Source organism: Homarus americanus, unplaced genomic scaffold (assembly GCF_018991925.1).
Source record: "Homarus americanus isolate GMGI-L3 unplaced genomic scaffold, GMGI_Hamer_2.0 scaffold18547, whole genome shotgun sequence".
Lineage (NCBI taxonomy): Eukaryota > Metazoa > Arthropoda > Malacostraca > Decapoda > Nephropidae > Homarus > Homarus americanus.
Window position 1 is genome coordinate 1,316,662 of NW_024725521.1, and position 21,821 is coordinate 1,338,482.

At 44.1% G+C, this 21,821-nt stretch overlaps 1 protein-coding gene across 14 annotated transcripts in view; it reads left to right on the forward strand.

Annotated features, from left to right (window-relative positions):
• The first annotated feature begins 403 nt into the window (after positions 1-403).
• The window catches only part of LOC121865216 (FH1/FH2 domain-containing protein 3-like), a 97,461-nt gene continuing 76,043 nt past the window's right edge, over positions 404-21,821 (forward strand). For 10 of the 14 annotated variants that reach the window (XR_006088725.1, XM_042364564.1, XM_042364555.1 and 7 more), the window contains exon 1: positions 18,295-18,380. Coding sequence is in view for 13 of the 14 variants with exons in the window: in XM_042364564.1 (XP_042220498.1) it covers positions 18,310-18,380 (71 nt within the window). In the remaining variant the exon portion in view is untranslated. Of the gene's footprint in view, positions 499-7,658; positions 8,116-18,294; positions 18,381-21,821 lie in introns of those variants that run through there. The other 4 variants (XM_042364556.1, XM_042364557.1, XM_042364559.1 and 1 more) reach the window with 4 other exon arrangements.

Consider the following 21,821-nt stretch of genomic DNA (forward strand, 5'->3'; position numbering starts at 1 on the left):
TCAAGTAGTAGAAATTTCTGCAAGTAGGCCAGTAGTACTACACCCATGGGAGACGTATGGGTGTGGGGGAGGAGGGGGGGGAGGTGGGGAGGTGTGGGTGTGGGGAGGTGAACGTGTGGTGTGTGGAGGTGAGGAGAAGGGTGGAGGTGTGGGGTGTGGGTGTGGGAAGTGTGGGTGTAGGGAGATCAGGAGTGTGGGGAGGGGAGGTGAGGGGTGTGGGGAGGTGAAGGTCAGGGTTGTGAGTGTGGGGAGACAGACTTCGTGAACGTGGAAGGGGAGAGAGAGAGAGAGAAGGGGTGAGGGAGGGAGGAGGGAGAGAGAGGAAGTAAGTGAGAGAGATGGGGTGAGGGAGGGAGGGAGGAGAGTGAGAGAGAGAGAGAGAGAGAGAGTGGAGGTGGTGGTACAGTGTGTGGGCAGCGGGAGTGGTGGCAGCATCACACACTCAGTGCCAGACTGCCAGTGCCCCCCTCACTGTCTCCTCCGCCACACACTTGTATAGTAAATTCTCCATATAGTCAAATATATCATGACTGAATACATGTATAAATAGTAATATGTATACACTGTGTATACTCAATGCTGTAGTCTATATGTATACTTAGTGATTCAGTGTCTGTTGATAACACTTTAGAAATTATGCAGTGTTTTAGTGTGAACAGTGACGTGTTGTTCTACTGTTGAAACCATTATGTATCTGTCATCGTCAAAATGTCATCGTCACACACCTGTTGATGAGTGAAGAGTGACGTGTGTTACTACTGTTGAAACTATTAAGTCTATCTATGTCATCGTCACACACCTGTTGATGAGTGAAGAGTGACGTGTGTTACTACTGTTGAAACTATTAAGCGTATCTACGTCATCGTCACACACCTGTTGATGAGTGAAGAGTGACGTGTGTTTGAGAGTCCTTGTGTTAGACGTCTCCATATAGTGTTATCCATACTAGTTATCATGACACCTGATGTACCGCATGTGAACGATCCAACTTGTACTGGGCAGGAAGGGGAGATAATTAACAGGTAGACAAAGGTAAAGAGGGTTAAAATAGATCATTATAGTGACTGGGTGATGATGAAATATATGGTGATGAAGGTTGTTGTGATGGTGATGGTGATGATAGTGAAGGAACTTAGTTAAAATGACTTTGAAAAAAAAATGGTGAGATATACCTGTAGGTGGTTAGTTATGGTGATCTACAGTGACTTAAGTGTATGGTGACAATTACTCTCGGTGTTTGATAGTGACGTCATGAAGGATAGTGAGGAATAGTGAGAGGTTTTTGTGGATAGTTATGGCATCATTGTAATGGATATTTATGACAACATTAGTGGATAGTTTATATGGCAACACTGTAGTGGATAGTTATGGTAACACTGTAGTGGATAGTTATGGTAACACTGTAGTGGATAATCAGAGGTTGCGTGATAATCATATTTCACCTCGTGAACGATGTTGGCGGGAATGCTGACAGTGACAATGTTCCAGATGAACCACGGACACGCAGTAAACAAGATTAGGGAGAAACTTAGATTAATTGAGGGTTAATTATGACGATAACTGATGTGACGGTCGTTAGCGGGTAATTGTCCTCGTAACGGTGGGTGGTGTCGGTAGCTGGAGATTATATAATTAGGGAGGTAATTACTGTGTATAGGTGTGATTAGCGTTACTAGTTTATGAAGAGTGAGTAGTTAAGGGGAGAAGGGTGAGTGGATGGTTGTGTAGTGTAGGAGTGGATGGTTGTGTAGGGTAGGAGTGGATGGTTGTGTAGTGTAGGGGTGGATGGTTGTGTAGTGTAGGAGTGGATGGTTGTGTAGTGTAGGAGTGGATGGTTGTGTAGGGTAGGAGTGGATGGTTGTGTAGGGTAGGAGTGGATGGTTGTGTAGTGTAGGAGTGGATGGTTGTGTAGGGTAGGAGTGGATGGTTGTGTGGGGTAGGAGTGGATGGTTGTGTGGGGTAGGAGTGGATGGTTGTGGGGTAGGGTGATGGTTGTGTGGTGTGGAGTGGATGGTTGTGTAGGGTGGAGTGGATGGTTGTGTGGGGTAGGGAGTGGATGGTTGTGTGGGGTAGGGTGGATGGTTGTGTGGGGTATGGTGGATGGTTATTGTGGTGTGTGGGGAGTGGATGGTTGTGTGGGGTAGAGGTGGATGGTTGTGTGGGGAGTGGATGGTTGTGTAGGGTAGGAGTGGATGGCAGGTAGTGGATGGTTGTGTAGTGTAGGAGTGGATGGTTGTGTAGTGTAGGAGTGGATGGTTGTGTAGGGTAGGAGTGGATGGTTGTGGATGGCAGGTAGTGGATGGTTGCGATTATTTAGTGATGAGTGAGTCTTTGATAATGACGTTAATGTTTCAGGGCGAAACTCATTGGGTAATGCTTCTCTGACGTCATTGATGTACTAGTAAACGATGTTGATCATTAGCTTGGATGCTATGACGTCAGTAATGTCATAAGAGGATAAATAGAATTGGCCGAGTTCAGTGACGCCAGTTACTGTGTGTAATATAAAAAGTTACGTATAATTACTTCTTGCCTTGGTGTCGTCATCCTTGATAATTGTCATTTGGCTCTCTCTCTCTCCTTCACTACTGCTCTCTCTCTCCTTCACTACTGCTCCCTCTCTCCTTCACTACTGCTCTCTCTCTCCTTCACTACTGCTCTCTCTCTCCTTCACTACTGCTCTCTCTCTCCTTCACTACTGCTTTCTCTCTCTCCTTCCTGCTCTCTCCTTCACTATTGCTCCCTCTCTCCTTCACTGCTGCTCCCTCCCTCCTTCACTACTGCTCCCTCCCTCCCTTCACTACTGCTCCCTCCCTCCCTTCTTTTGCTCCCTCTCTCCTTCACTACTGCTCCCTCTCTCCTTCACTACTGCTCCCTCTCTCCTTCACTACTGCTCCCTCTTTCCTTCACTACTACTCCCTCCCTCCTTCACCCTGGTCGTTAGTGGTGACAGCCATGGACCCCTGGCCAGACACAAGGTGACCTCTGACCCCTCGTGAGGACCGCCTCAGGGCGTCTGGCTTAGCAACGCTCAAGTCTTGTGTATACACTCTACTGTACACTATTATTTCCAACACTCAGACGTGAGATGTGATGGCGGCGGGTGTTTGGGCAGTGAGAGTTACTGTGGGTAGCAAGTACTATACCACGGTGACCTTTATTAACTCCCGTGGGAGATGACAAGTGGTGGTGAATGGTGGTGGCGGTGGTTGTTTTGGTGGTGGTGGTGGTTGTTTTGGTGGTGGTGGTGGTGGTGGTTGTTTTGGTGGTGGTGGTGGTTGTTTTGGTGGTGGTGGTAGTAGTAGTAATAATAGTTATTACTCGTGGTGTGAGAACTACTTATGTGCCATAATTAGTTAAGGAAGCGTTATGGTATATATCTAATGCTCTTCTGGTATAATATTTGTGTATTTTAACTACTACGGTACCATACACATCTTCACATATCTTTATAACTCTGAACCCAAACCTCTAATACATACTAATATAACACAAGAAGTATAGTGTATATACTGTGAAAAGGTTATATTATTGCAAGACTCAAGAGTAGAAACAGACTATATTTACATTGGCTGCCGTTCATTCGCTCTTACTGATGTTGATAAGCGAGTGAGTGAGAAGCGGTCAGCAGAGGTGAACGGTCGCCTCCTTAATTCTGCTGTGGAACTTTTCTCCTTTAAGAGACGCTGAGTGAAACTAGTACATCCACAGTGCATCTACACAAACACACGACACTTACATGATGCCTTCAATTTCTTTCATCTGTTTTGCTGAGTTTGTTTATAAACTTTGAGCTGTGTCGTCATGCTCAAGTAACGCGACACCGTCAGAGGCCCCTCACACCTAGGCTGGCCTGTGTGTGTGTGTGCGCACCCCGGCTCCCAGATGAGGGCCAGTTCACTGAAATGCCTATTGGGATCAACGAGCGCCTCATGACGCCCCAACACTTAATGCAGAGGACGACATTAAGGAGGTCTTTTGCGCCGACCTTGGCAGAGTGCTAAACTGTATCCCCAAAGAAGACAAGGTTGTGCTCCTTGGCGACTTCAATGCCAGAGTTGGCAGAGATGCTAGCATTTGGCAGGGAACCATAGGGAGAAATGGACTAGGCAAGTGTAATCCCAACGGCCTACTCCTCCTCAGCAAGTGTGCTGCGCACAGCTTCACTATCACCAATACCTTGTTTAGGCAGGCTGACAAGTTCAACGGTTCGTGGCAACACCCACGATCCAAACACTGGCATCTCATTGACTACATTGATGTCAGAGAAAGGGATTGCTGAGATGTCCTCATCACCCGTGCCATGAATGGCTCAGACCACTGTGACACTGATCATCGACTTGTCATGCCAAGCTTTCACTCCACGTCGCCCCAAAACGGCGAAGGCAGCAAGCCTCACGTTACAAGAGTAGAAGCTCCAAAAGTTGCTGGTAGCGAAAGTCAGAGCGTGAAAGATGACAGGGGAAGAAGCAAAGGGGTTAGGAAGGGAATTGTAGTGGTAGAGATAGAACCGTGGCTTTACACGACTGCGTTTATTTGGTTAGCGCACAGCGCATGTATTGGGTTTTGTCTGTGTTGGGTGTGTGGTCCTCGGGTCACCACTCCTCCGGATTGTGCTCGTTACAAGAGTAGAAGCTCCAACAACTTTCCCTGAATACGAATTCGCAACTTTTCGATTTACAGCAGGTACCAACTTACTGCTAGGTGAACAGGGACCAAGGAAGAGTGTCCAAACAACTTTCCGCCGGCCCGGGTATCGAACCCGTGACATCTCGCTTGCGAGGCAAGAGCGGTACCGCTCTACCACCGGCGCCCCCTGCAAGCCTCCAGAAGAGGTTTAAATACAAAGCGTCCGGAGGACCCAGCAGTAGCACATGCTTTCAGAGAGCAGCTCGAACATGGGCTTTTAAACAACCCAACAGCAAACAATGCGAATCCCAGTGCCGAATGGGATGCTCTCAACACTGTTATGACAAAACCTGCAGAGAGACCATCGGCCAGATCAAAAGAATACACCAGGACTGCTTTTACTGACTGGCAGAACAATTCTCAGTCTCGGACCAAAGCTGACACCTTCCGCAAGAAGAAAGCGGCAGCCCAGAGGGAACTTCCCATTCCAAAAAATGACTGGCTTAAAAATAATGCATGTGAAATACAAAAACATGCAGATCAGCGCAAGCTGCACGAATTTTTCAATTCCATTAAAATATTTTATGGGCAATCCCCCCTCTGCTCGCCTGACGGTAATTTCATAATTAAAGACGATGAAGGCCTCCTTCAGCGCTGGAAAGAGCACTACCATTCATTGCTCAACCGAAAAACCCATGTGGATGTCCTGACTACCCAGCAGGTCCCTCAGCATCCAGAGCTGACCCACCTCAGCTATCCTCCATCCCTGGATGAGACAGTTACCGCCATCAAACAGATGAAAAGTAACAAGCCTCAGGGCCTGATGGAATCCCAGCCGAGGTGTATAAAGCAGGAGGACCTCTGCTTACCAGCCGTCTCCACTCTCACCTGGAGAATATATGGGAAAAGGAGGAAATCCCCCAAGCTCTTAAAGACGCTTCCATTGTCAATATTTATTTGAACAAGGGAGACCGGTCACACTGTGGCAACTACCGTGGGATCTCGCTGCTCTCCGTGGCTGGCAAGATTATCGCCCTATCCTCCAAAACAGACTTCTTCTTGAGGCGGAAAACTTCCTCCCAGAATCTTAATGTGGTTTTAGGCCATCACGTGGCACCACTGACATGATCTTAGCTGCCCGCCAGATACAGGAAGTGTGAAGAGAACAGCGTCATACATGGCTTTCATCGACCTAACCAAGGCCTTTGACTTGGTCAACAGAGAAGCCCTCTGGTGGACCCTCAGCCGTTTTGACTGCCCACCAAAATTCATCGCCATTGTGAGGCAACTCCACGATGGCATGAACGACAGTGTCCTACACAACGGCACCCAGTCTGAGTTCTTCCCCGTCCAAACGGGGGTTAAACAAGGGTGTGTACTGGCACCAACTCTCTTTTCCATTTTCTTGGCTGCCTTCCTTACTTGTGCCAGTGCCAATTTAGCCGGCGTGGTGGGCATCGAGTACCGGGTGAAGGGGGGTCTTTTCAACATAAGACGACTCCAGGCAAGATCAAAGGTGTCGACAGCTTCCATTAGTGAACTTCAGTATGCAGCCTACCTCACCCTTCTTGTTCCCATTGAACACGACCTACATGAGATCCTGAACACCTATGCAGATGCGTATGCACATTTCGGCCGTGAGGTGAATGTACATTAGCTAAAACAACCCTTAATGTTTACGAGGAATGGTAATGCTGGCGGGTGACTTCTAGTGTTAGGCTTGACTGGTAACACCCGTGAAGGCAGCTAATGTTAGCAGGAGCCGCTGGACGGGTTATGGGGCAACACCAGCGAGATTATTATGAACACAAGTAAAGTTCTCAACTACAGCGACCTACATTATGGTGCATTTTAAGGCCACGCTGTAAAATGAAGAATGTTTCCCATAATAACATTATGAATTAAATTGCGAAATAATTTTTTTTCGGCTGATTTTGAAAATATTTCCAGTCTGGGTATAAATGTTTTGTACGCCTGAGTATATCGAAGCGTACGCTATACAGACGTCTGTCTGTTTGACTGTCTGTTTATTTGCTCTTCTGTCTGCCTGTCTGTCTCTTTTGTCATTTACAATATTGATTTTCGTATCGTTATTTGAGTCCAGAAACTTATGAATGTAACAGAGAGATTGATTGATTTTTACTTTGCCACTTACAGCGGCTAGTTTATTGTGCACCCCATACTCATCCTGTGAGCGGTAGCGCAAAAGGATTATAGAGTAGAGTTTACAAAGGGTCATAATAATTAACCCCCGTTGTCAGGATATTATGGCACTGAATGTTACACAGTATTTCATTTACATTATTTGTTTAGTTCTGTACATAAATTATAACTTATTCACAATTGCTTGAGTACAGGAGTGTGAGGCAGTGTGTCTGGCCGCATACTTTGTTATTCACATTTGCGTGAGAAGTATTCAAGCACATTGTGAGAGAGAGGTCACTCACTGTTGATTCTGGGGTTGTTGGGTCAGAGGTCAAGGTCATTATTGTCAGCTCAGTTTGTGGTACTTTCTTAACTGCATTGTTTAGTTGGCGAAGGTGTTTAATTATTTTAGCGAAGGTTATGAGTTGGCGAAGGTTTTACTTAAGTTGGAGAAAGTGTCAGAATGTTTTTATTTATTAATACGTGGCGTCATCACGAAAGAAACTTGATATTAACAACACGTAAAACTTAGCCTCTAGCATATGATCCATTTTTAGTCTTTACCAATTAATAATGTTTGTATATAATTAATAGTTAAATGTTTAATTAATAGTTGTTAACGGTGTTTAATTAATTGTTGTTAATTGTGTTTAATATTGTTAATAGTGTTTAATATTGTTAATAGTGTTTAATAGTTGTTAATAGTGTTTAATATTGTTAATAGTGTTTAATAGTTGTTAATAGTGTTTAATTAATAGTTGTTAATAGTGTTTTACTCATTAGAGAGTTTGAACTGTCTTGATATACGTTACTTACTGAGGCACAGACTCAGCATAAACGAAAGCCTTTATCTAATTGAATAAAGGTTTCTCTTCCTTATTAAGAAGTTGTGTGTTGAACTCGTCAAGACCTAACTTAACCAAACTAATATACAAGGAAAATATATAATAAGAGTCTTCGTTAAACAGAAATGTCGTAGATAGAGAAAAAAGAGACAAGAGACATATTGTAAATGAAAGATGTCCGAAGTGAAACAGACCAAAAAAAGTTAAATGAGAAAAGTTAAAGATTTATTGTAAATGAGAGACCAACAGTAATTAACTCCTCATCACACCAACAACATGTGCAAGGCCAAGCAACACCACGAGGCGGGTATAGTGAAGAAATAAGGCCAGGGGTGTAGTGTAGTGAAGTGAAGTTAGGGGTGTGTGTAGTGGGTGTACGAGCGCCAGCCAGCCAGCCAGGCATCATGTCTACACAGGTTACAGGCGCCCCCACCAGTACTCTCCCCGTACCTCCACCACTTCCTCCCGATATTTTCCCGACCGTCTTCACAGTCACGTGAGTATCTTGTGTGTGTGTGTGTGTGTGTGTGTGTGTGTGTGTTTTACTTTAACGTCTGGACTGTGTGAGAGTGTGGGAGACTTTGGTTTGTTTTGTTAACGTCTGGACTGTGTGGGAGTGTGGGAGACTTTGGTTTGTTTTGTTAACGTCTGGACTGTGTGAGAGTGTGGGAGACTTTGGTTTGCTTTGTTAACGTCTGGACTGTGTGGGAGTGTGGGAACAGGTTTGCTTTGTTAACGTCTGGACTGTGTGGGGAGTGTGGGAGACTTTGGTTTGTTTTGTTAACGTCTGGACTGTGTGTGAGAGTGTGGGGAGACTTTGGTTTGTTTGTTAACGTCTGGACTGTGTGGGGAGTGTGGGAGCTTTGGTTTGCTTTGTTAACGTCTGGACTGTGTGAGAGTGTGGGAGACTTTGGTTTGTTTTGTTAACGTCTGGACTGTGTGGGAGTGTGGGAGACTTTGGTTTGTTTTGTTAACGTCTGGACTGTGTGAGAGTGTGGGAGACTTTGGTTTGTTTTGTTAACGTCTGGACTGTGTGGGAGTGTGGGAGACTTTGGTTTGTTTTGTTAACGTCTGGACTGTGTGGGAGTGTGGGAGACTTTGGTTTGTTTTGTTAACGTCTGGACTGTGTGGGAGTGTGGGAGACTTTGGTTTGTTTTGTTAACGTCTGGACTGTGTGAGAGTGTGGGAGACTTTGGTTTGTTTTGTTAACGTCTGGACTGTGTGAGAGTGTGGGAGACTTTGGTTTGCTTTGTTAACGTCTGGACTGTGTGAGAGTGTGGGAGACTTTGGTTTGCTTTGTTAACGTCTGGACTGTGTGAGAGTGTGGGAGACTTTGGTTTGTTTTGTTAACGTCTGGACTGTGTGAGAGTGTGGGAGACTTTGGTTTGTTTTGTTAACGTCTGGACTGTGTGGGAGTCTTTGTTTTCCTTCAAGGTCTCGCCACACTCCAGGAAGCGGGTACTGTGCTTGGTCCTACACGGTGGGGATGAACCAGGTGACAAAGGGCGGCGCCATTCAGGGACAAGTCGTGCCTTGGCCGCCCTCTGTGCCAGATATGCTGAACCATGAATAAATATGTTTATACAAAAAAAAATGAATGAATATTAATCTAACATAAATATACATCGTCTGACAATTAAGGTTCGCGAACTTAATTGTCAGACCTCGTATGGTGGCACTATTAGGATTCAGGAACATACGTACACATAATTGGATATATCTCACTTCATTCCTTTGAGAAAATGTCTTATAGCTTATACTGTACTGTACATATCAACGTTATGGCTTCTCTCAGTACTGATTATTACACAGCTCTCCAGTCTTCTTATCTACGAAATGCTTCTGACGACTTTATTTTTTTGTGACAGTAAGATTTTGTGTAAAGGTTTTGAAAAAAAAAAACATTAATTTATTTTTTTTAATTTTGGCGCCCGTTATCTGGTCATACAGTAATGTCTTAAATGTGTCTAGCAGTGTATTAGCCGGGGTCTTGTTTATTAACACGTCGACAGTGCCAACCTCCAACAATGTCAGAACTCTGTATGTTGAACTTTGAACCCATGACAGACACTCCAGCAGCGCCTTAACCCTAGATGCTGAACCTTGAGCCTCTGTTTGTTTACTTACGGACTCTTATCCCAGTCACCCCAGACAGTTTGTTAAGCCTGTTGCTATGTGGGGCACCGTCACCCTCCTTGTTGACGAATGAGTCTTCCAGCGGCTGTGAACTTGCTCATTAATACTTTAACTCTCTACCTTATTGTCTGGCATTTTAATGTTTCCTTAATTTATTTACAAAGTGTGCGTGTGTGTGTGCTAGTATATCTTGGGTGGTTTATTAGTGTGAGAGCTTAAGATAGGCCACTTAAGTTCGTGCCGTCGAACGAATAAACGTCTGGCGTAGCCCTAATCATAACAATGCAGGTTGGGAGAATGTCTCCAGGCGTTGGTGAATGCTCGTGCTGGCGGTGTCTTTATGGTACGAGCGTTAATATCATCACTCCTGTATTGTAACACAAGGATCCCAACTGCATAGTATCGTCAGCCTTAGTATCACGTGAACCCAGAGGAGCAAGTGTCGTCACCCTTTGTTTACTGTAGACAGCTGATTGGCGTGTTAACCTGTATACCTGTCCGTGCCTGAAGAATCTCCGCTGCAGCTTATCTCACTTAAAGATGAACCTAATCTAACACTATTGGGGGGGGGGGATGAGGTTAGGTTAGGTTGGTTAATCTTTAGGTGAAAAATACTGGGGTGGAGATTCTTCAGGTGATTTTATTTTTTGTTAAGCATTATCTGGAGTGTTGGAGTTAAACGGCTGTTGTTGTGTGTTATGAAGGTCTGGGTTTTGGTGTAGTTTATAACCGAAGAAAATTAAAAAGACAATAAATGATCCTTTGTAAATAAAGGAAGACGTAAGTACATTTGTAAGTAAATTAACTAACGTAAATATCATTTAAGTGAAAAAAAATCTTAAATACAGTATTATTGTAAGTGAGCAGCACGGTAAATATCTGTAAGTAAGAAAGTGTGTATATCTAAATTATCTACAAAGTTGCACATGTATATCGAGCAGTGGTCCTCCCCACCCTGCTATATGACAGCGAGACATGGGTCACACACAGGAGGCACCTCAAGGCACTTAAAAACTTTCACCAACGTAGTCTACATTCCATCCTCCGAGTTCGCTGGGAAGACAAGAGAACAAATGCCAGTATTCTTGCTGACACCAACTGTAGGAGCATCGAGGCTACCATCATCCATGAACAACTACGCTGGACTGGCCATGTTACCCGCATGGACGACAGTAGACTGCCAAAGCAGCAACTTTACAGTCACCTATTGAATAGTAAACGTAATGCTGGCGGGCAACTGAAATGGTATGAGGATAGTCTTAAGACAAACCTGAAAAAGTGACAATCGACCCCCTCCCCTGGAAGACTATCACTCCACACCGTAACGCTTGGAGGAGCACCACACAAGGTGTCAACACCTTTGAATTAGCCCGACTGTATGCCAGGGTAGACAAGCGGCAGCGCTGGAAAGACTCCCCGCACCTGCAACATATGTGGACGGTCCTGACGGTCCCGTATTGGCCTCTCGAGTCTCCTTAATAACTCGTATCATAGCTGGATGATCGTCATGCTCCATTCCCAGTGACCGCAAAAAAATAGTAGTGTGTGTGTGTCAGCAGTAACACCAAGTAAGCGAACGACCCCACAAGGTCAATCTAACTCCGCCAGAAATTAGCCCCGTTGGCTGCAAAAACGACCCACTGTTACCAGACACTGATGTACTACTCACGCCTGCAGTGAGAACAGTAACAGCCCCCACTTGGTAACATTGGTCTTATCTACCACTAAGCTACAACCACAACATTGTACTCTATGGGTCAGGGGAATAAGGTCTATTATGAAGGTTCAGAGGACAGGCCTTGCAGTGGTGTGTGCTGTTTTGTTTTTTATTCTTGATGCTGTTTAGGAAATCGTTTAGGGCGAAGGTTTGGTGTGATAGCCAACAGTTCTATAGTCTACATAACTTGTGTGTGTGTGTTGACCTTTCGAAACAGCTGGGTCAGGGGTCAGGGTCACAAGCGTTTACTTTAATTAATCGTGATAGCCATAAGCATTGTGTGCGAAGTAATTAATATTAGTGGTGGTTGATATCGGGAGGGAATTTTTGCATATGGAAGCGACCGAGTTGTATCCAAGGTGCTGGTGATGCCACGAGAGGGCGGTGTCAGAGAGGAAATGGAAAACTAGATATGTGGCTGAAAAAAATGGGAAGCTATAGGTTTGAGAAAGAAAATGTGAGCATATGGATTTGATAACTATGTTGGTGTAAACTTCTGGTAGAACGTTAATCTCTCAAAGGGATTAAATAATGATGTACTATACAATATTTTTCGGCCCTTAAGAATGAGTCTATTACATGTATTTAACGTTAGCATAACCGACCAGTCATGCACACGCACTTAATTGATATATTTACATTCACGCTTTCTTCATTTACAAGCCTGCGCGTTTACATACATGCCTCCCTCCCACACCACCACCCATGCCTCCTTCCCACACCCCACACCACCACCCATGCCTCCTTCCCACACCCCACACCACCACCCATGCCTCCCCACCACACCACCACCCATGCCCCTCCCCACCACACCACCCACCCTGCCTCCCTCCGACACCCCACACCACCACCTGCCCCCTGCCACACCACCACCCAAAACCCCCACCACACCACCACACCCATGCCCCTCCCACACCCCACACCACCACCCAAGCCCCCCCACCACACCACCACCCATGCCCCCCACACACCACCACCCATGCCCCCACACACCACTACTCCATGCCCCCTGTAATTTCACACCACCACCCATGCCTCCCTCCCACACCACCACCCATGCCGCGAGTAAGTCACCCTCTATGTACATAACTAAACAAAGAATTTACATGAAATACTCCATACCATTCAATGCCATAATATCCTGACCACGGGGGTTAGTTATACAAACCCTTTGTTAACTCTGCTCTGTAATCCTTCTGTGCTACCGCTTACAAGATGAGTATGGGATGCACAATAAACTAGCCTCTGTGACAAATTAAACAAAAATTAATGTTCCTCCTGTCACCCATCCCACCACCCATGGCTCCTCCCATCACCCATGCCTCCCTCCCATCACCCATGCCTCCCTCCCACCACCCATGGTGGCCTCCCATCACCCATGCCTCCTCCCATCACCCATGCCTCCTCCCACCACCCACATGGCTCCCTCCTATCACCCATGCCTCCCTCCTATCACCCATGCCTCCCTCTCCCATCACCCATGCTCCTCCTCCCATCACCCATGCCTCCTCCCATCACCCATGCTCTCCATCACCCAAGCCCATTATATCGTCGTTAATGGCATCTTCAGATTATGTAAATTTACCGAAGGTCTTTTAATCCTGGAAGTGTGTGTGTGTGTGTGTGTAATTCGTAACCCATTCCCCAAATAATATGTAATTGCATATTTTCAGCCTTCTACGCTAAGCTCTTTCAATAAACCGTTAATTATTATTATTATTATTATTGCACATTGCTACATGGAGGAGGGAGGTGTAAAATTATTAGCTGTTATGATCCTAATTACTTGTGGATGATGGGGCAAAATAGTGCGACACTTATTAATGGTCCTGCTTTGTGTGTGTGTGTGTGTGCGCGCGCTTAAGTGTCCAGCCGCAGGACTTCAGGGAATTGGAAGGTCACTGGCTCTCCTGTTAACGCTGTGAAGGTCAGCTGTGGTATGGTGGTAATTGGGTTGTTATTGATGGAGTGTGATAGTTGAACCGTTCTTGAGAGGAGTTTTTAATTGTTATTGAAAACATTATCAGACTTTCACCCTTAAGAAGAGAATATTAAGAGTTGTTTGAAGTAATTAGTACAGATGGTTGTTATGTTAATAGTTTTACTGCCAGTGCTTTAATATTTTTTCACTACATATATTGAGTGTCTGAAGGGTCAGTCTACACCAGTTAGGTCAACAGGGTCTTAACCATGCGGGGACTGGGAGTAGTTTGCGTTAAGTCTAATTGGGCACTTAGAGTAAATCGTTGTGTGCTGGTCTTTGAATGAATGCGTTTGATTATGAGTCGCCATGTATAACGTTATTCACAAGCTTCTATAGTTTATGTATACAAGTTCAGGTGTGAAGTACAAGTAAATTAATTTGCGTATTTTCCTCTCTCTCTCTCTCTCCTCCACTTCTACCCTCATTTTCTCCCTCTCTTTCCTACCCTCCCTCATCCCTCCCTCCACCACAGGGTCGTCCTCTCACAATTACACCCGTTAAGCGAGACTCCACAACCTAACACTATCTGTACTGGTGTTGTTACCGTCTGCACTACACATGCCGCAGTATTGTGATCGTCTTGAGAATTAACATTGTGAGCTGAAGGGCAAGAGGGCATTGTTTAGTGAGTGTGTGTGTGTGTGTGTGTGTGTGTGTGTGTGTGTGTGTGTGTGTGTGTGTGTGTGTGTGTGACGTTTGACAGGAAGGAGTGTTAAGTGTTGGCGGACGTGTTGAATTTTTGGGGAGAAGGGGAGAGAAAGGTAGGTAGGTAGGTAGGTAGGTTGGTGTCGAGGGTGTTAATGTACACAAAGCAGAGTGGGTGAAGTCTGGGACATTGTGTAAATGGTGCATTCATAGGTCAGAGGTCACGATAAAGGGTATGTCAAAGGTCAGATGTACACAAGGGGATTTTAGATGTTACAAGTGGGAGTTGTTGTGATAGAACCTCTCTTGTTAATGACTGTGTTAAAGGTGATGTGTGTGTGTGGGGGGAGGTGGGTTATGTACAGTATGTGTGTTTGTGTCCAGAATGTGTGTGTTTGAGGATATATACAGAATGTGTACAGTGCGTGTGCACATTATGTGTGTGTGTGTGTGTGTGTGTGTGTGTGCCCTTCTCGTTTATCCTGGGAGGTAGACAGGACGTCTGGCGTGGCAAGGGGTGTGTGTGTGTGTGTGAAGGAGGGTGAACACAGGAGCTGGGACCGTCATCACAGTGTTAAGTTACCGGGCAGGACCACGAGGCAGCTGTGATCACGACGGACTCCTGGTAATTAGTAGAGGAAAGCGGTCCCAGCTGAGGGTCCCTGTCCGTCCTGAGGGTCCCTGCCCGTCCTGAGGGTCCCTGCCCGTCCTGAGGGTCCCTGCCCGTCCTGAGGGTCCCTGTCCGTCCTGAGGGTCCCTGCCCGTCTTGGATTATGTGTAGCGGCGGGGTGTAACTCGAGTATGGTGACAGGGCCCTGATGTGGTTATAGTGACGAGGATGATGCGATGGTGTGGTTAGGGTGGTGGTGGTGGTTTAGTGGTAATGGTGGTGAAGATGGTCTGATGGCGGTGGTCAGGACATTACTGCTTGTGTGGAGGCTCTTAATTCACCACTAATTGGACCTGAGCTATTACTCGCTAGTGTTTGTCCACTTCGTTGTGTGATGCTGGGTGGCGCTGCATGTGTGTTGTGACCTGCACCTTCTGAGACGAGGATCAATATAGTTCTCATTTCCCGGGATTATCTCTCTCTCTCTCTCTCTCTCTCTCTCTCTCTCGTCCCAAGTAACCTTTCCTTCTGATTATATCATTGTATGTGCTTTATCTATCATCGTTAGTGCTTGCCGACGTGGGTTATCGTCGCCCGTGTTTGTAATGAAGCTTTGATCTTTAATACGTCTTTATGGAGAGACGAGTTGAACTTGTGGTTTACTCTATAGTCCTCCTCGCCCTTGAGTTCTCACACACACACACACACACACACGCGAGTAACTTTAGTCAGGTAAGATTACATTATGGACATAACTAATCTTTTTTCTCTAGACCACACCACGTTCATTATCTTCATCAAGGCGTTTTTATAAGTATCAATCCGGATTTATTAAGTATCTATATTTATTACTAGTACAGTACGTATGTGGGGTAAGATAGTGGCCAGGTGGAAAGGCAGGTGGCCGTGGGGGAGGGGGAGCGGTGTGGTGGTGACATCATCGGTGGTAGTGTTGGTATTAGGGTGGTGGTATTCATGAGTGCTGGGGGGGGGGTAGGATTAGTAGTAGAGGGATTAAGGGGGTACAAAAAAGGAGGAAGGGAGAGTTGTAGATAATAGGGTGTGTGACGTCATGGTGTAGTTGTTGTGTCTACCATACGTAAAGCAACAACAATAATTCCTAGTTAGTATCTCCTGTCTTCTTCTGCTCTCCTCTACCACCCATCCCCTAGTGTAGCCAAAGGTGTTACAACAGGCCGGAGTGACAACAGCGGGCGATCCTCTTGGTTCACACGGCATCAAGTGCTCCCTAAGACCACTTTAACACATCACCAAAAAAAGGTTAGCTTGGTAAGACGACACTGCCAGCATCTTATTATTAAAACACAAGACTCGGTGAGAAGCAAAAGAACCTAACTCTAAACTCATAATAATATCGCTGAAGAATGTTGCTAACTTACTGTAGTGAAAATTTCGAAAAATAAAAAAGTGTGATTTGAATTAACGATATTAAATAAAATAAGTAAATAGATGCGGTATAAGATAATAAAGTGTACAGTTTGTCTTAATACGAGTGAAAAATTTACACCAGCGGCTGTCGTGATGACAAGTCGTTGTGAGGGAGTAGGGGAGGTGAGGGGGCACGGGGGACGGGTAGTTGGATACAGTGTCCCCTCCACACTACTGGGTCGACGTGGTCACTGGGTCGTGCGTCTGTATCATCATCAGGAGGTCAAAACTCTACTGAGTTCCTACGTCAAAGAGATTTCCTGTTAACGCTGGGGCGTGAAAGTACTTGCCAGATTGACTCACGGCACAAACTGCGAGGATAGGGTATTATTTTATAACCTCGCCCTTTTATTGTTTAATTGGTGAAAATTGTGTCTAGCGATAAGTGCGTGGAAACTATTGTCCAGCTGGTACACCACTCAGTCGACCTGAAATACTCTAATAATTATCCTTGGGGGTATTTTTTGTAGACTGACCGGTTTCATTAGTACATTATGCCGGGTGAAGAGAAAGATGACGTCACGATCACACTCGTTCACCGATTCACACTTGTATGAAAAAAGACAATATGTTAGTTAATAAATACAAAAAATATACAGGAGATGAAATATTCCAGATTAAATAAGTAAAAACTGTGTATGTATATAAATCGGTTAATTGAATCAAAATGTTTTGTTTTTGTTTTTAGAGTCGAGTAAGATCAAGATACTGTACTGTATTAATGGTCATAAATAATTAATGTTTTCTGTGTCCGTCCATTTCTGTCTTACCTGAGTTTGAAAGATATATAGAACTTTAAGCAGTTGCTATGACGTCACTGTTGAGTGATGACTGTCCTTGCCACCAATGTTTGCAGAGCACTACATGTACTGTACACGCCACGGCGCTGCGAGTACACACACGTTCGTGTTAGGGCGCTGCGTGTACAAACGTTGGAATCCTACACACACACACACGTTAGGGTGTTGCTTGTACACACACGTTGGGATCCTGCACACACACACACACACACACACACACACACGTTAGGGCGCTGCTTGTACACACACTTTGGGATCCTGCACACACAAGCGCCTTCTTGTACGCACATGTTGGGTCAAACCATTCATGTATCGGTCTACACATTACAGTAGTGAAGATGAATAGTTATATTAATGAATAAACTGAATACGTGGTTTATAGTTTTGAGATTGGTTAAAACATTAATTTATTGTTGCACACGATTAATACCTATAGTTCCTCGCTCATGGTGTGGAAACCCTCTTAACCGATTCACTTTAAGCTGAAACACATAAGTACGTTCACTTCTCACCAGCTGGCTAATAATATTCAGCTAGTTTTATCTTACGTTCGTTATGAGAGAATATTTACCGTACGGACCTGTCAAAATCTTACAATATTTACAAGACACGGAAGACAATATCGGTACTGGTTCACGTCTTACAACAACTCTGGCATAATATTGCTATGAGATCACCGACAAGTCTCTCACCTGCCCCGACACCAAGTCATCTCGTCACTGTTTTTATAAGGACGAGAAGGTAATCCATGAACACTACTTCTTAACGTATCAGGGGAAGTATCGGGCAGAACGAGTATTTGGGAAAGGTCTGAGCCGCACTAGACCAACAGATAGCTCGCTTTAGCAGAATGTAAGATATTATAGTTGTGTGTTTGCATGTAAGACGTGATGTTACTTATGCAAACGTTCATCTGGTCCCGTGGCTTTTCACGCCCACACGTATGACGTCATGCAGTCGACCGTTGGTGTTCAGCAGGTGGGTTGAGTGCTGTGGTGCCAACAGCTGGAAGCTTCCAACCTTCTACGTCTTGCTCTAAATAGTGATAATTTGTCACATTTATAATAATATGTCAGTTTTAAATACCTTAAAAAACATATGAGGTAATTTCAAGAAGGAAAGTAATATGATTTGTGTAGGGCAAGAGGCGTAAACCAGACGTGAGGTGTGTGGCAATTGTGACAACGACCGCGGGATACAAAATCCTGTTGTTCACATCACATCTTTAAGTTGGCAGAGCACAGTCGTTAGGGCCAGCGTTTACGTGTGTGTAGAAGACAAATAGTTTGGTTTATCAGTTAAGGTGTAATTGTCAATCGTGTGAAATGGATATATTGATTTATTTCATTATGCAGTGTGCGGTGAGAGAGGTTCTGGTCAACCTCATGTCACTGTGTGTTTTTCTCTGGACATGGGTGAGGTAAGTCTCCACATCACTCTTGTGTCATTGTATATTTTGACTCTACTCAAACGTGTAATCCTTGAATAATGTGAACAGTTCTATAATTTTGTTTCTGATAATGTTCAACATAAATAGACCATGCTTACTAAGGTCGGTGACGTTCATGTATCGTAAATATGTTTTTATGTAGTTCATCGTGTAATATATCCATGGCTGAGAGTAGGTCATACCCGACGTGTATTTGATTAAACTGATACCTGTACTGTACTGCACAACAGGTAATCCACTGGCTGAGTGCAACACCACCACCACACCATCTCCACCACCTCAACACCACCACCACAACACCACCACCACACCATCACCACCACCACAACACAACACCACTACCGCCACACCAGCAGCAGCTAGGTCACGTCTACCCCTGCCAGAGAGTAATCCGACCATCATCACTCAGCATAAAGGTCACGCTTGACGATCTTTATAAATCAAGGGAGACTTATTTTCCAGCCGTGTTTACAGTCTCGTCGTCCCGCTCATGGGTGTTAACGTCCAATTGCCCTTCCAAAACTTTCGTTGCAAATCGAGTTTATATATATATATATATATATATATATATATATATATATATATATATATATATATATATATATATATATATATATATAAGTTAATTGAGACAACATTCAGGACAAAATATTTTCGAAACTCTTCAATAATATGTAGGATGTTTTCGATACATTCAAATAGGACGAAGACCTGACCTAACCTAAAAAAAACTTTCTAGAAGACTCAAGCCAGAGCAAGATCTCCAAAAATTTTTAGATCAGATCAAGTTAAAAAAAAAATTTCGTTCAAATTTGGATCAATGAAGATTTTTGAAAACAGTGAAAGCAGATGAAGATATTTTTATGGTAGTTGTTCTTACCAATATTTTCACCACCTATCATGTCTTTTTTTTAAATAGCTTACAATTTTTTTATTTATTATATTCTTATATATGCTCAAACATCACAAATGGAAGACTCCCTCAGGTGAGAGACGAGAGCCTAGTACAGTGTACTGTACTGTATGTTGGAAGCGTTGCCTCCCTGGATCGCTGCCATACGTTGAGTCGCTGGAACATGGGAGCAGCTGTACCCCAGCCTACCGGAGTCTCATACTATTGGGAGAAAATAATGTTAAGGTTGTATTATCTCTCTCTCTCTCTCTCTCTCTCTCTCTCTCTCTCTCTCTCCATGTGTACGTGGGTCGTCATACACGAACATTACACACATACATACTATATATTAGAGGTTGCCGTACGTGAGTGTTACCCCGTATATCTGTTTACGAACATTGTGTTCCTAAACATCTTAAATACTGTTATTGTCTTAACAGATTATCCAGGTATATTGTCTTAACAGGTTATCCAGGTGTATTGTCTTAACAGGTTATCCAGGTGTATTGTCTTAACAGGTTATCCAGGTATTATATTCTTGTCTTCAATTATCTCAGTAAAATAAAATAAAAGACTTGTTTTGCTGGACTGTTTGGAGCATCTTAATGTTGGTCAATGTACTCTGATTGGTGGAGAGTCTATGACGTCACGCTTACGTCATGTATGGTAGCAAGTGACGTCATGTAGGTAAGCGATTTTCATGTTTACTTCGTGTTGTAAAGAAGTAGCGCCATCTTTACGTCGTATATGTAAGGATGTGACGTCATGTGGATAGGTTGCGTAAGCTCGTGCTATTACTTGACATATATACTGTATGTAACATTATGTTAGGCTAGGTTAGGTTAGGTTTAATAATGGGCATGTCATCATTCGGGTATTTAAGTCAAACGTAAAAATAGCTGACATCTTGTTGACGTCATATATGTAAACAGATGACGTCTACAAACCGTCAGGGTCACTCGATCCTTTTCAGAAGTTTGTGGTAGTGACTTGTGAGGGAGTTATGGAGCCATTTTTCACGCTGTTTCTCTTGGCTGGTGACGGCTCACCCCCCCACTTCATATCTCACATAACACCTGCAGGAGATTCTTGGAATAACATTAACTAATTTAAAGTATTATGATTCCCACCAACACGTGATCGTTTGGCTGTCAAATGGTCAGACAGACGAAAGATAAACACGTGTGTATACTGGTGTTTGGAGGTGTCTCTATACACAGCTTCGAACACCGTAAGTTGAAGTGCAGTAAAATAATGGGCCTCAAGTAACTACCCCAGCACAATGGTCATATACATGTCTAATCCAAAACAATTTATGTCTCTAATGTCTGAGCCAAGGGATTGCTGTGCACAGTCTTGGTTAAGTAGGTTAGGTCTTGTCTGTTGGTTGAATATGTCTGGTGCACTGTACTTGGTGTGTGTGTGTGTGTGTGTGTGTGTGTGTGTGTGTGTGTGTGTGTGTGTGTGTGTGTGTGTCACTGCCTCAAGTATCAATTCTGGTGGTTGTTATTACTAAGCTTCAACAATGTAGGTTTTTTAAGCGCGTAAGAAGGTTAGTAATTACAAAACGGTAGTCCAACTACATTACCAAATTAAGAGAGATAGAACCTCCCACCCCATTTTCCGATAGTCACATCGTAGTTTTCGGCAAGGAATGTAATTTGTTCTACTTAGACCAGACGAGAAAAGATCTTACAACTAGACTTAAACAACATAAATATAGTGTTAGGACAGGCCAGGGATCCAATGCTCTGTTCATTCATATGAGAGATAATAATCATTGCATTGACTGGGATAATGGTTCCTCAATATTAACTTGTAATTCAATTGTCAGTAGGAACATTATAGAATTCAGTCTCATTAAACATACCGAATCTGTCAACATGAATTTGAGTAATGATATGTACAAACTGGATAATTTTGTGATAAACAAGATTTGTAACCAAGTGAAAGGGTTGACCTGAATATGGTAGACACCTGCTGTCCCTAGGGACTTGATCTCACTCTCCTTTACTGTATATATTACCCTTGTCAATAATTAATTACTCCTTAGTCTGTACTCACCCCTGAAGATGTGAATTACACGAAAGCGCTTGGGAACTTCGTGTTTTCTTTTTTTCTTGTTTTCTTGTGGTTATCAGCATATAGCTTCTATATATGACACTGAGCAAATATTCTGATAGTTTATGTCCGGTTGTACTGAATGGTTGGCTCCTCCTTCACCTGGAGGAAGCAGCTACCTGGGCCGGGCGCCACCGGTGGTGATTCTTTGTTTACCGTGGTAGTGACAGGTGAGGAGTGAGAGTCTCATAGGTGGAATATCTATGTACTTGGTGGCTGTGTGTGTGTGTGTGTGTGTGGTTATGTTGTTGGAACATTTAATTGACATGGCGGACTTGCATTATCTAGACAAAAGGCAAATTTAAAGGAAGACCTTGCCATTACTCAGCACATGCTTGTACCCCAAGGTAAGAGAAAAGGACATAAACTTACGACTCTCTGAGAATGTGAGACCAGAC